Consider the following 14338-nt stretch of genomic DNA (forward strand, 5'->3'; position numbering starts at 1 on the left):
AGCATCAGAAAGGTGTTGGGGGTAGGGCTGTTCATAGAATGTTAAAAACCTACCAAACTGAACCAACTTGACCTGAAACGGTCAGTTCTAAAATATAGTTTTCAAGGCACCAAGGCGAGGCTAGGTGACGGGGGGGCGCGCCTTGTCGCCTAGTTGCCTAGGCAATGGATTTTTTATGTTAAAAACATAGGTCCTAGGGTAGTTCCCTAGGTACCATAACCATATTTCTTTAATAATTATTCATCATGATTTTCATAAGAAAAGTATAGTATGGGAACGTAGGTATCAGATCTTCTTAGGCCTAATAGTTCTTATTTGAGAGAATGGCGTTCGAAGGACATGAAGGTTTCTCACCAGCCGGTAAGTGGAGAGAAGTGTTGAGAATAGAACGAAAGGAACTGTTGCTGGAGGATACTTTTTACCAAAAGGAGCTTACGATTAAGATCAGAGAAGGAAAGAAAGGAACAGTTCTGTTAGTGGGAGATGTCGTTCCGTGGTTTCAGAGTTTCCTAGATGGTGCCGCTGGCCAGGTGAGTTGGAGTGAAAGGTGGAAAGGTACGCTAAGCCAAGCAAGGAGACAATACACAGCTGAGAGAAGGAGGAACTCTAGTGGTTGGTTTGATACCTTGGAAGAGAAGTTCGACAAAAGGAAGAGGTAGATATTAGTTATCCCTGAAGGTGTTCGGCAGCAGGGATGGACAGCGGTGGCTAATGCTCTACACAGGAGATTAGTCAGTAAGAAATCAAAGGCAGTGAAGGTACAAACAGAGAGAGTAGTTGGCGGACAGAGTAAGAAAGAAGAAAGAGACTAGAGAGGCTGGGCTTAAAAGACACAGTGGGAACCCAAGGAAAGGCAACAGTGGCATTTACTATCCCAGAACCAAGAGTTGCATAGGATGGGGAGAAAGGAAATTGGGAAAAGAAATACATCTTATCTGCGAGGGAGGAGGTGAAGGACTGCAAGGGGCTGCTAGAAGAGGTGACAATGAAGCTTGGATTGAACCAGACGGTCATCCTTATTCCTTTCAACGATAGGAAAGCAGTCCTTGATGTGGGTGAGTTGTTGATGGATTTCACTATGTTGGAAAGTGAAGGTCCTGTAAGAATTGAAAACTGGTGTCCTCTTTCAAATGAGGTTGCTGCTGTAGATGGAAGCTTTAAACTGAAGCTGCTGGGTTTACCCTTTCATCTTTGGAAAAAATCAACCTTGGAGAATCTAGTGCAGGCAATGGGCGGTGTTCTTCTGTCGTATAAGACCACAAATTTGAGGGCAGCACACTTGAGAGTTGCTGGAATGAAGCCTGAGGAAGTTCCAAGGGTAGTACAAATATGTGTAGAAGGCTATTGGTATAAAGTCTGGGTGAGTTCGGAAGTTGAAACATTGCAGTGGCTGGGGAGGTCAAAGCTTGAGGGTGATGATGACGTGGCAAGATGGGTTACATTTGGCAGGTTTGAGCAAAGGAAGTCTGGACATGTGGCAGCCGCTGGAGTGAAGGTTTCTCTGAATGAGGAAGCTGGAAAGTCGAAGGCCAAAAGCAAAGAGGCATTTGTGGAAAGTTTTTCAAATTTTTTTGAAAACCAAAACACTGTACCGCTGTTTTGTCCTATGCGGACTTGGTCAAAGGGGTAACCAGGTCAGACTAGGGAGGGGGGTTCGGCCCAAGACTAAGTCTGAGCTACACACCACACTCTCTGAACCAACTTGTCCATTTCCGGGTTGGGTGGTTCTCACCGAGCTTAAGGGCCACAATCAACTTTTGGATTCATGTGACCACTTAAGTGGTCACGTGAGTAGAATCTCTACTTAGTCGTTGATGGACAAGAATATGGGTCTATCTTCTTCTTCACGTGGCTCGACCTCTGGCAACTGAATTTTTTCTTCAGGCAACTAGGGCTTATCGAAGAGGAAGCTAGGCTGGTTACCGGTGACAAAACATAGAGAAGGCGACTAGGATGGATCAGAACGAGAAAGGCCAAACCCGAGGTACTCTAGGGGGAGTAAGGAAGACTGTGAAGACGAGGACGACGGATGGGTAAGTTGTGACAGTTCAGAGGAGATGTCAGACTCAGATGTTGAAGCTGAACTTCAGTGGGAAGATCGTCAAGGAGAGTTGGAAGATGCCCTGAATACTGATATCCTTTTCTCAGAGCACGTCGTAGAGGATCCATTCTTGCATTGATCCTCCACTAGGTGTGGAGGGCTGAACGTTGTCGAGCATGCCTTAGAAGATGAGGGGGAAAATCTAACACCAAGTAAGGGAGAACCAAACCAGGAGAGTAACTTAAGACAAGGGACCTACAAGAGGACTTTGGCTGCTCATCATAATTCGAGCAGAGACGGCACAGACATGGATGAACAACTGAGCCTTGGAAGTACGAACAAAGGTGGAGTTAGCCTAGGTGTCGACTAGATAAGCTCGACACAAAGAGTGAATGGACTTACCCAGTTGGATGCCTTTTCTCCTTCTCCTTCAGTCCCAGGTATGGTCGTGATTTCGATTTTAGATACTAATGTTTGCTCTGCCTGTGATGTTTGTCTTTCAGATCCCAGCCGTGCCCCTTTGCTGAATACCCAAGGTCCAGAGGCTGATACTGAGGAGGTTGGGGAGTTACAAGAGGGGGGTGAAAAGGTGGGGAGGGTGGGGAGAGCAGATCCAAATGAATTAACCAAAGGGGAAACTAAGGAGGACAGTGGTAAGATGGAGGAGGAGAAGGAGGGGAATAGGAGGAGTGAGGTAGGGGGGGAAAAGGAAGAGAAGGGAGAGGAAGAAGTGGAGTCATTAGCTGAATTTGTAGAAAAGTTAGGTTGTAAGGTGAGAAACCTAAACAAGCTAAAAGGGTATTTACAGGCTGAAAAAGGTGGTGGGAATAGGAGGAAGAGAAGGCTAGGCGAAGCTAAGAAATGGAAGTGGACGTGAGCACAGAGGCTAGAGTGAGGAAAGGGAGGGGAAGAAAAGGAGGCTACTAGAAGGAAAGGGAGTGGGGCTAGGCAGAGCTGTGGAAGGAATGAAAATTATAAGCTGGAATGTGAGAGGATTGGGGGGTGTAAGAGAAAGAGCCTTAATAAAGGAAGTTTTAAAGAAAGAAAATCCAGACATTGTTTTAATTCAGGAATCTAAACTTACGACTTTTGACAAAAGGTGGGCTAGAAGTGTGGAGAGTGAATGGACTAAGGTGGGTTATGAGCCCCTCCTGGGGCTCATCTAGAGGGTTAATTACTTTGTGGAAGGATGAAGTAGTGGAGGGAGTGGAATAATTAGTGGGAAGGTTCTCAATTTTTGTCAAATTTAAGCAGGTGTTAGATGGATTTGAGTGGGTCCTTACCAATGTTTATGGTCCCAATGATTACAAAGAAAGGAAGGAGCTTTGGGAGGAACTGGGAGATATTAGAGGTCTGTGGGAGGGGTCGTGGTGTGTGGGAGGGGATTTCAATGTGATAAGGTTCATTGAAGAGAGCAATAAGGTGAGACAAAGGAGCACTACCAATATGAGGAAGTTCAATGAGTTCATTAATGCTTTTGAGTTAAATGAATTGGACCTTTCTCATAATAGCTTCACTTGGTCTACTCTCCAAGCTGAACCTATCTGCTCCAAATTAGATAGATTCTTGTTCACCACAGACTGGGAGGAGCATTGGGGAGATTTGGTGTCAAGGGCTCTACCTAGAGTTACTTCTGATCATTGGCCAATAATGATTGGTAAGTCTGATATTGGTGGTAGTGGGCCCTCTCCCTTCAGGTTTGAAAATATGTGGCTACTTCACCCGGACTTCAAAGACAGTGAAAACTTGGTGGAATGAAAGTAACCCAAAAGTCAATTGGGAAGGGTTGAAATTCCATTGGAAGCTGAAAGAGCTCAAGGTCAAAATTAAGGAATGGAATTCTCTCCACTTTGGTAGGCTAGAAGAGAAGCAGCAGCAGTTGATAAGTAAAATAGAGGAGTTAGATGCTAAGGAAGAAAGAGGATGTTTTGGGGACCGAGATAAAGAAATGAGGTGGGAGTTGAAGAAGAGCCTGGAGGACATAATCTTCAAAGAAGAAGTAAGTTGGAGACAAAAATCTAGACACAAATGGGTGAAGGAAGGAGATAGGAATATTTTTCCATGCAATAGCCAATGGCAGAAGAAAGAAGAACACCATATCTAAGCTGGTTGTTGATGGGATAGTTTTAACACAATAGCAACAGATTGTCGGGGCTTTTGTGGAACACTTTAAATCCATCTTTAGAAAGCCTCTGCAGAAGAGATTAAGGATTGAAGGGTTGGATTGGCCTAAGCTCCCTAATGAGTTGATGTTGTGGCTGGAAAGAGAGTTTGACTTGGAAGAAATTAGAGAAGCCATTTTCTCTATGGACAGATCCAAAGCCCCGGGCCCTGATGGCTTCACGATGGCCTTTTATCAAGATTGTTGGGAGATATTTAAGGCTGACATTCAAGTAGTGTTCTCGGAATTCTTTGAAAGAGGTGTGATAAACCCAGGCCTGAATTCTACTTTTATTGCTTTAATACCGAAGAAGGTTGGGGCTTCTCATCCTAAAGAGTTCAGACCCATCAGTTTGGTTAACAACCTCTACAAGATCATTGCTAAGTTGTTATCCAGAAGAATTAGAGAGGTGCTCCCCTTGAGCATCTCCCATAACCAAGGTGCCTTCGTGACAAATAGACAAATTGTGGACCAAATCTTAATTGCAAATGAGAGTGTGGAAGACTACAGAAGTAGAGGTGAGAAAGGGCCAATGTGTAAGTTGGACTTGGAGAAGGCATATGATCTGGTTGATTGGTCTCTGTTGTTGGAAGTGCTAGAGTCTTGTGGTTTTGGGCAGAGATGGTGCAAGTGGATTAAAGGGTGCATTAGGACTTGCCATTATTCTGTGTTAGTAAATGGCAAGGTGGTGGATCACTTTCCAGCTATGCGGGGTATTAGGCAAGGGGACCCTCTCTCCCCTTTTCTCTTTACCCTAATTGCTGAAGCGCTAGGGAGGCTTATTGAGAGGGTAGACTCCAGAAATCTAATAAGTGGTTGGAGAGTGGGGAGGGATAGGGTTCCGGTCATTCACCTACAATTTGCAGATGACACAATTTTGTTTTGTGATGGAGAGGAGATTAGCTGGGTGTGCAATATGAAGATGGCGATTAATATGAGTGAGGGAGAGGTGGAGGAAAGGGCTCGAGTGTTAGGATGTGAGATAGCTCATTGGCCATTGAAGTACTTAGGGCTTCCTTTGGGAGACAATCTCAGAAAAAGGAGCTTTTGGAATCCGGTGATTGATAGGTTCACTAAAAGGCTAGCTACTTGGAAGAAGAACTACTTGTCTCTGGGGGGCAGGATAACACTGATTAAGTCAACTTTGGCAAACCTTCCAGTATATTTCTTGTCGATGTTCAGAATCCCAGAAGGAGTTTGTAGGGAGTTGGAAAAATTAATGAGGGACTTTTTATGGGAACCTGGGGAGGAGAGAAAGGACCATAGAGTTAGGTGGGATCTAGTTACAAGACCTAAAAGTGAAGGGGGACTAGGGCTGGGAAATCTGCGGAAGAAGAATGAAGCTCTTTTAGGGAAATGGTTATGGAGATGGTCCAAAGAAAAAGAAAATTTGTGGGCTAAAATAATCCCAAGTATTCATGGGCAAGAGGTAGATGGCTGGGATCCAGGACTATCATCTAGGGCTTCAAGAGCCTCCCCTTGGAAGTCGATTCATGCTGTCTTGCAGTCTTTTCTTCCATTTATCAGGTACGATCTTGGTTCTGGTTTGTCTGTACTTTTTTGGGAACACACTTCGGTGGGGGATTTTCCCTTGAAAGAGCAGTTTCCCTCTTTGTTTGCTCTGTCTAGGTTTAAAAAAGAACCAGTAGCAACATTTTCTAACTTGTCTAATTCCGCTACTAGTTGGAACTTGGGTCTCAGAAGGGCTCTCAGAGATTCTGAGTTGGAACCCATTTCGAATCTGCTTAAAATCTTGGATGAGGTAGTCCTTGAACCTTCCATTGTGGACTCCAGGGTGTGGTCTTTTGTTCCCTCGGATATCTTCTCCTGCTCCTTCTTCAAAGCATTGACACAGTCTAGTTCGGACCTGGTCCTCTTTTTCCAGTTCGGGAAGTTTGGGGTAGCCCCATCCCTCCTAGGGTAGGTGCTTTTTGCTGGGAAGCAATCCTAGAAAAGTGTAACACTGGTGCATCTTATGTAAGAAGAATGGTGAAAGCTGCTATCACTTGCTTGTCTCTTGCCCTTTTGTTTCAGATATTTGGTGTTGGTTCTTTTCTTTATTTGGTTGCAAGTGGCCCTCCCCTTCAAGTGTGCAAAGCTTGTTAGCTCCACTCCAGTGAGGGGTCTAAAGAAGAGAGGTAAAATTTTGTGGAGATGCGCTAGAGCTGCTGTTTGCTGGACGGTATGGGAAGAAAGAAATCAAAGATTATTTCATGAAAAAGAGAAAAGCAGGGAAGCCCTCATAGAACTTTTATATGTCAGGGTGGCTCATTGGGTCAAGTCTTTGAAGCTTTTTGAAGCCTATTCAGTAGGAGACATTTAGAAACTGGGAAGAAGTGGCTCGGTCAGCTCCTATGTCTAGTGATATCAGACCTGTTTGGACTCCACCAGACTTGGGTTTCATCAAATTGAACTTTGATGGTAGTAGTGAAGGAAATCCAGGCCCTTCAGGCATAGGTGGTATTTTCAGGAACGAAGAAGGGAAAATTATTGCTATGTTCTCAGGACCTATAGGCTGGGGGGATTCTCTGAGAGCTGAAATTCTAGCAGTTATAGAAGGAGTCAAAAGGTCTAAGCAGTTTAATATTAGCAAGTTGCTGGTGGAAGGTGACTCCCAACTGGCTGTTAGATGGTTGCCAATGGAAGAGTCCAGCATGTGGAAGTTCTCAAATGAAAGAAAGAAAATCAAGCAACTAACTCAGAGCATGACCATAAGGTTTCAATGGGCTAAGAGGAGTACCAACTCCATGGCTAAACAGGGGGTGGGAAGATCTAACTTGTTTTGGGGTATTCTGTAATATGTTTTTTCGGGTTTGAAAGGGAGGGTTAAGACATTTTACCCCTCCTTTCTGTTTGTATCTTACTCATCTCTTTTAATAAAAGTGCTGTTATTGATAAAAAAGAAAAAAAAAAGTATAGTATGGCCTTATTCATGGGAAGAAAAGGAATAAGGAAAATAAAATTTGATTAGATAGTAGTAGTAGTAGTAGTCGTAGTAGTAGGATTAGATAAAATTTTCAGTTCTTCCTTACTCTTATTGGTTCAGGTTTTTAAGTCTTTGAGGTTTCAATACAGCATTTAGCAATGTTTGTGTTGATTAAACCCTAATAAATAAGAAAACAATAAAAAGAAATTAGTATATAAACACACAAAATGATTATTTTAGTTTAATAATGCCTATTTTATAATTATAATCTCAAAAAAGAATGAATAAAAAAAGTATTTTACAGTAGGAAGTAGAAAACTGCTAGGCGATTAGGCGAGGCGAGCTTCAAAAGGCGCCTTGACACCTAGGAATCGCCTTGACAACTATGATGTTAGAACCTGAAGACTTGGTTTGGTTGTGGGTTATGTCTTTGTAACCTGAAATAAAACCAATATGAACCTACCTGTGTATGTATCAAAAGCCCCGACCTCCATGTTTTTTGTTTTGTTAGTTGAATCAGGTTGTCAGCCCCTAACCCACCTCTCTATTCTCCAGTCTCTGTCAGTGTCGGGCTGTCTCCCACAAAAAGCCAAAAACTAAAATGTAAAAAGCCTAAAAAAAGAAAAATCTTCGCAGACTTTATATCTCCCCTCATGCCTGCATACTCTGCCTTCGAGAAGGGGAGTCAACTGATCATCTCTTCATTCACTGCCAGGAAAACAGGGTTTTTTTTTTATTTTATTTTTTGATAAATGATATAAGCTTTATTAGAACATACCACAAGACTACAAAGTACAGCCAGCAGAGGCGTGAGATGCAGCCCCAGCCATATAATCAGATTACAACTGAGCCCAGAATAATTCAGACTTATGCACCCCCTGTTTTGCAAAGAAATCAGCCAACCCGTTAGCTGGCCTCCTTTCCCATTGGACTGAAATTGTCATATCTCTGACCAGCCACTTAAATCTTTTCATGTATTCTTTGTATTTCCAAATTACAGTTTCAGGTTCCCTCAACCACAGTCACCTTCAATTAACAATCTCTCATAATTTAAATCTCTAGCAAGCTTTACTCCTTGCAGGACAGCTTGGAACTCTGCAAAAGCCAAGTCCCCTACTCCAACTGGACCTGAGAACACAGCAATAATTCCAAAAACCAGGTTTATTTGGAATCTTTTCTTACAACTAGTTGGGTACAGCTGGGTGGCTCCAAATTACCTACAGGACTTGATTCATCAATGGCAAGGAAAAGGACTGAGTAAGAGAGGAAAGGCGTACTGGTAAATAGTGTTGCATGCTGTACTTTGGGGACTGTGGGAAGAAAGAAACAACTGGCTGTTTGAGAACAAGGTTAAGTCAAAGAGTGATCTGTTATCTCACATTAACCACCTCTGTAATCTGTGGGCCTCCAGCACAGATAAGTTCAAAGGATTCTCTGTAAATGATCTTAACAGGAATGCTGGTAATTTCCTGTTCTCTTCCCCTCCCTCCCCACCCACCAACAGGAGTCCTATTCTCATAAGGCAAGGTCTTTGGACTCTAAGTTTTGATGGAAGTGCTTCAGGCAACCCTGGTGCTGCTGGCATAGGAGTTCTAAGGGATGAAAATGGGAATATCTGCTGGGTGTACAGTGGGCCAATAGGCATAGCAGACTCTACCAAGGCAGAAGTGATGGCTGCACTTACAGGGATCAGAGTAATCAATATATTAGGTATTCAGAACCTCTCCGTAGAAGGCGATTCAGCAAACACCATAAAATGGTTAGGAAAGCAAGAGACCGGACCGTGGAGACTCGGTCATTTTCTGACGGAGGAAGGGATTTACTGACTGCTTCTAATGCAAACCTGATTTGGATTCCAAGGGAATTTAATGCTCTTGCAGACGGGCTAGCAAAATTAGGTGCTCTGTTAGAAAAATTGTACTCTGATAAGATTCCTCCTGTATAATTCCTAAGGGTCTGATCCCTGTTTTTGTTTTTCTTTTCTTTTTAATTGTACACCTTCTTGTGTACCTTTCTCTTTTATTAATGAAATCAGCTACCTTTCTCTCTCAAAAAAAAAATCTAAAAAAAAGTGAAAAGAGTCATGCATATGAGATGACAGGGTTTCATTCAAGCAGGTGAAAATCTGATCCACAAACTTCGTGGGGCCCAATATTGTACTTGGGCACACAATGGAGGATGTGTGGTCCCAATTTAATACCTTACTGTCCAAAATCCGAAAGTGGACAGTATTTGCTAAGTAAAAAACTAAAAATGGAAACGACTCTTTTGTCAGTAGTGTCCTGTCTTCAAGCCATCTTTTTTAAATTTCTAAGGATATATGTTTGTAGAGGATCCCAATGGATTTATTAGTCTTCCTAACATATGTGTCTGTGCTTTAAAATTCCTGTCGGTTTAATTAAAACCGATTAAATCGACTAACAATTAGGTGAAACTGAGAGTTTCGGTTTTAATGCCAGTTAGTTTCAGTTTGCACAAAAAATGAAGTTGACGGTTTCAGTTTGTTTAACAAAATTACATGAGAACGAACTGATTAAATCGACTAGTTGGGGGGCTTAGAGGGCAAAAATGTATGAAATTTGTCCATACAAGGGTGTTTAGTAAATTACATATGAATTTCAGGAATTGTAAACTCCTAGCTCAACACTATAAATACTAGCTTTCTGCTAGGGTTGTAATGATTGATTGAAAATAGCTGAATTTCACGGGGATCCTCCATGGATGTAGGCTCAATATGCCAAACCCTGAACCACGTAAATCTGTGTTTGGTACTTCGGTCTTCTCTTTTGATTTCTTTGCTACTCTTTGTTATTCTTTGTTCTCGTCACAATAAAAACTGGTTTATTTCTCCATAGATTCTTTCCTTGCTTCCACATCTGCATCATTATATAAATTTTTTGGATAAATAACTGTGAAATTATTTGTTCCCATTGGATCCTTGCAATCTGCATCATTATATCATTACATTTCATTTTTTGTTGTTTGAAATTGCATGCACATAGGTGCAATCAGAGAGGAAAGGGGTGGAGTAGATCCAAAATGTTTTTAAGACAAATAATTTCTATTTAGTTTTTTTTCGCCCATTGTTAATTAATAACCTATCATATTCCAATAGTTTTAGGAAATGTAATTGTTTGAAGTTATGCATGCTTCTTCATGGACATGAATCTTTATTTATATTCCTATACAGGTTGCTACATTTATTGTTCAAAAAATTCTATTGGATGATGTGGGCCTACATTATATCTGTGCTACGGCAGAGCGGTTTTTTGCAGTGGCTCGTGTTTTGGGAAGCATGGTTAACTCACTTGCTGAACAACCTTCATCCCGGCTACTGAAGCATATTGTTCGGTGTTATCTTAGGTTGACAGATAATTCAAGGTTGTTTAACGAAATAATTTGTGGTCCAAACTCTATTGTATTAGTGACATTCTTTTTTTTTTTTTCCTTTTCTTGTTCTTTTATCTTTACATCCAGCATCTAACCATATTGTCTTGATCTTTGTCTTTCATGATACAGAGCTTGTGAAGCATTAAAAACTTGCCTTCCTGAAATATTAAGAGATACAACCTTCAATAGTTGCCTTCGTGTAAGTGTTACTTTAGAAATACTTTTGGCTCTCTCTCACAACTTTGTTTGTTGCCTTGCTATGTTATTCTTGGCATTATTCCACATGTCCAGAGAACGTCTTTATTCAAGAAAAAACGGAAATCATGGTGTATATGTTTCTTGTACTTTATATCCTTTTTATTTAGTTCATGAATTAAATATAATGTGCATGAATACACTCTTGCATGTCCATGGATGACTCGTTGAGGGGATGGTAGAAAGTGGCAAGATTTTCTTTCAGACAAAACAGGAAAAGGGTTTTGGACAGAACCTGAGTTTTGGGGGGAGAGACTGAGCTTTTTATGGGTTCTGTTTGGGTAATCTGGGAACATCTGTTATTGGAGTCATTAGGGATAATAGGGGAAATATTCTTCTCAGCTTTTCAGGACCTGTTGATGTGGATACTTCCAATAAACCTGAGCTATTATCTCTAGTGCAAGAGTTAAAATTGGCTCCTTGTAGCTGGACTGGTTTACAGGTTGAAGGTGACTGTCAAGCTGTCATTAATTAGATAATGCATAGGTTTGAAGTCCCTTGGATTTTCAGATTCTTATTTACAGGAGCTAAAACTAAACTCTTTTTTCTTGGGTGGACTCCCAGAGCTGCAAACAGCTCAGAAGACTCATTAGCAAGGACTGGGTTCCAACTTCCAAGAAAACATTTATGTTGGGGATCACTAGGGCCTTGGGTTAATTTGTGAAGGTTTTTCAGTGTTATGGGGATGGTTCAGCAATGCTGATTTTCTGTTGTCTGCTGTTATAGTTAACAGCATATTCTGTTTTTCCTATTAATAAAGTTCCTGTTTAATGTTGCTTATCAAGAAAGGGCATTGTGGATTTTCCCAATTTGATTTAGACAATGTGCTGAGAGCCTAGTCTAAGCTTGTTTGATTTAGCCAGCCCAAGATCCCATATTTGTGGCACAGTGAACTGAACTAGGCAGTTACTATTGGCTTGGTTATTCATGAACATAAACCAGAATTCCACTCCAAGGTGATAGAGATGCATTTAGAAGCCATTCGAACCCCTTCTTATCTGCTTTAGTATGTTCTGAACTGGCTATCTTATGGACATTTTATCTTATAGAGTTCCCTTCATAAATGCTACACTATTAAGGATTTAAGGTGGTAAGTAACTTCATATGTTCCATTTCTAGGTGGTTTTATCCTTTATCAATTCTGACACCAGTAGTGTATGCCAGTGTCTGTTCTAGGTGGATGGTTCCAGAATTGGGGCATGAAATGGAGCTGATCATATATCTGGGAGATCCATCCCCTCCATATCCATATTTAGTGGGTTTGTATCATGACACATCTGTATGACAAAATGTATTTGAACCATATCCAATAAATAATATAAGATCTGAACAAAGTTAGGAGATGGTGTGGATTTCACCATCCATCTGTCCAACCTGAAATCCATGTTCTAGTTCCACAGTATAAAGGACCTTTCTGGGTTATGCGTTGTTGTATTTTTATTCAACACCGTCTAGCATAAAGGACCTTATTAAAACTGCTATTAATATATATCTGAATAAAGTAAGTGTTCCTTTCTGGGTTATATGCATTGTTTGATTTCTCTATCATGATGTTTTCTTTTGTTGTATTTCGAAATGTTTTTGTTTTACAGGAAGACACAACTACCAAGAGGTGGCTGCAACAGCTGATTAATAATGTGACATTAGGAAGCCGGGCTACAGCATTTCAGGCCGGGGTAGGACTCGAGCATATTCTGGGAAACTAAACAAGGTTATTAACATTCTCTAACTGCATATTGTTTTGCTTCACGTGGAGTTCAAGCGTGTTATCTATACAAGCAATGAAGTACCACAGAAAGAAATCCAATGATTTTGTCAATTTCTCTCTTTGTAAAATATCGTCTGAAACGTGTAGTCCTGTAAAATATCATTTCTGATCATTTTAGATATGAATTATTTGAAAAAGGATAAGTGTAATGCCAAAGGCCAAAAATTGGAACTGTAAAATGTTAGAAATATGGGGATCAAATACACTATATAATTAGTTATTTTCTTGCATTCTTCTTGCCCTTTCCAACTCGAATACTACATGATCATCCATTTCACTGTAGGCTCACTCGAGCTTTAGACGAGATGAGACCGTTTTAGGTTTTCATAAAATTATAACTTCTGAGGCAAGTAAAAAGATGGAGCTAGTTAAAAAAAATAAAATAAAAAGAAGAAAACCAGTGGTTTAATAGGTATTGCAATGTGCTGCTGCTATTTAAAGGTCTGAGCGCCTGAGCTCTACACATCCAATCTCATTTCATATTTCAAATGTTTGGAGAACTGTTTAATTTTGCTTCTTCAGACTTCACCTAGCAAGCAAGGTTCAAAATATTGATATGCCCGATAGGCGGTTCAAAATGTTTAGAGAACTGTTTAATTTTCCATTCATCCATTTCTGCCACTCATTTTTACCAAATAGGCTTACAGAAGCCGCAAAATCAACTTTCTGATGAAATTATGTCAGATAACTTCTCCCAAACGGCTCCATCAACACAGATACCCTCCCAAACAAGGCTGTAGCAAGAAAGGGTTGTATTTAAGGTTCCTGTTGGTTGGGTTTGGCAAGGCCTACACAGCCATTTTAGTGGGGCTTGATAGGGTTGTTCCGGCGTACCAGTTTTAGTGACGCCCAGTTTGGCCATGCTCCATCAGTGGAGTGTGTAACGCCAAATCCAATGATCAAAAGTTAACTTTTGGGAGTGACCATGCCCCATGTCTTTGGTTCCCAGTCTTATAGTTCATACTCTAAAATCTCTAATTGCTCATCTGGAAAATCATCAAGTGCAAGTGCATGCATATTGAAGCATGAAATTCCAGCTGACAAATATTTTTGCAAAATCAAACCCCACATATAAAGGTTTACTCACAAGTCACAAGGTTGTTGCCAGAAAGGATATCAGTTTCTTCCCGAGTCATTCCCATCTCCCCAAACTCAAACCTCCGCGTTGGAAAAAAAGAAGAAAAAAACTCTTGGCCCTTGCACCATTGCCACAGTTTTTTGTGTTCTTTGTAACTGAAGACAACTTACGATATTAAAATTTATAAGAAACACCGCTGATAAAATTCTAGAACATTAAATGTTTATGGCGAACATAAGGAACGTCATTCCCCCAAAAATAAATATTCACTTTTGGGAAAAGTCCATTTTCCACAACGGAATAGAGAAGATTTATCAAATAAATTTTCTGGTTCAACACCAACCTGGTAAAAAAACTCATAAATACCAATAACTTTTTTTTTAATCAATAACAGGTGTAATTCATTAATTAAAAAGGAAAGGTGGGGAGAGGTAAATTTGTTCTCTCTCCCAAACACAAGGCAAACCATGAAAATTACGAATGAGCCCAAAACAATGACACCCTATTGACCCCTTGTTTAGCTAATCTCAGCAAAAGAGTTGGTACTTCTTTTGACCCAACCAACTCACCACCAGTTTGGACACTTTGTTATCTCTCCCAAACACAAGGCAAACCACGAAAATTACGAATGAGACCAAAACAATGACACCCTATTGACCCCTTTGTTTAGCTAATCTCAGCAAAAGAGTTGGTACTTCTTTTGACCCAACTAACTCACC

At 40.8% G+C, this 14338-nt stretch overlaps 1 protein-coding gene across 1 annotated transcript in view; it reads left to right on the forward strand.

The window, feature by feature from the left end:
- Positions 1-12771, forward strand: part of LOC148847210 (uncharacterized) — a 43153-nt gene extending 30382 nt beyond the window's left edge. Inside the window, exons 7-9 of the mRNA XM_088948729.1 lie at positions 10319-10509; positions 10648-10717; positions 12366-12771. Coding sequence (XP_088804855.1) covers positions 10319-10509; positions 10648-10717; positions 12366-12479 — 375 coding nt within the window. The 3' untranslated portion in view covers positions 12480-12771. The remainder of the gene's footprint in view (positions 1-10318; positions 10510-10647; positions 10718-12365) is intronic.
- The last annotated feature ends 1567 nt before the right edge of the window (positions 12772-14338 follow it).

The sequence above is a fragment of the Nelumbo lutea genome, chromosome 6, assembly GCF_056320005.1.
Source record: "Nelumbo lutea isolate HS-2025 chromosome 6, American lotus-T2T, whole genome shotgun sequence".
In the NCBI taxonomy this organism is placed as follows: domain Eukaryota; kingdom Viridiplantae; phylum Streptophyta; class Magnoliopsida; order Proteales; family Nelumbonaceae; genus Nelumbo; species Nelumbo lutea.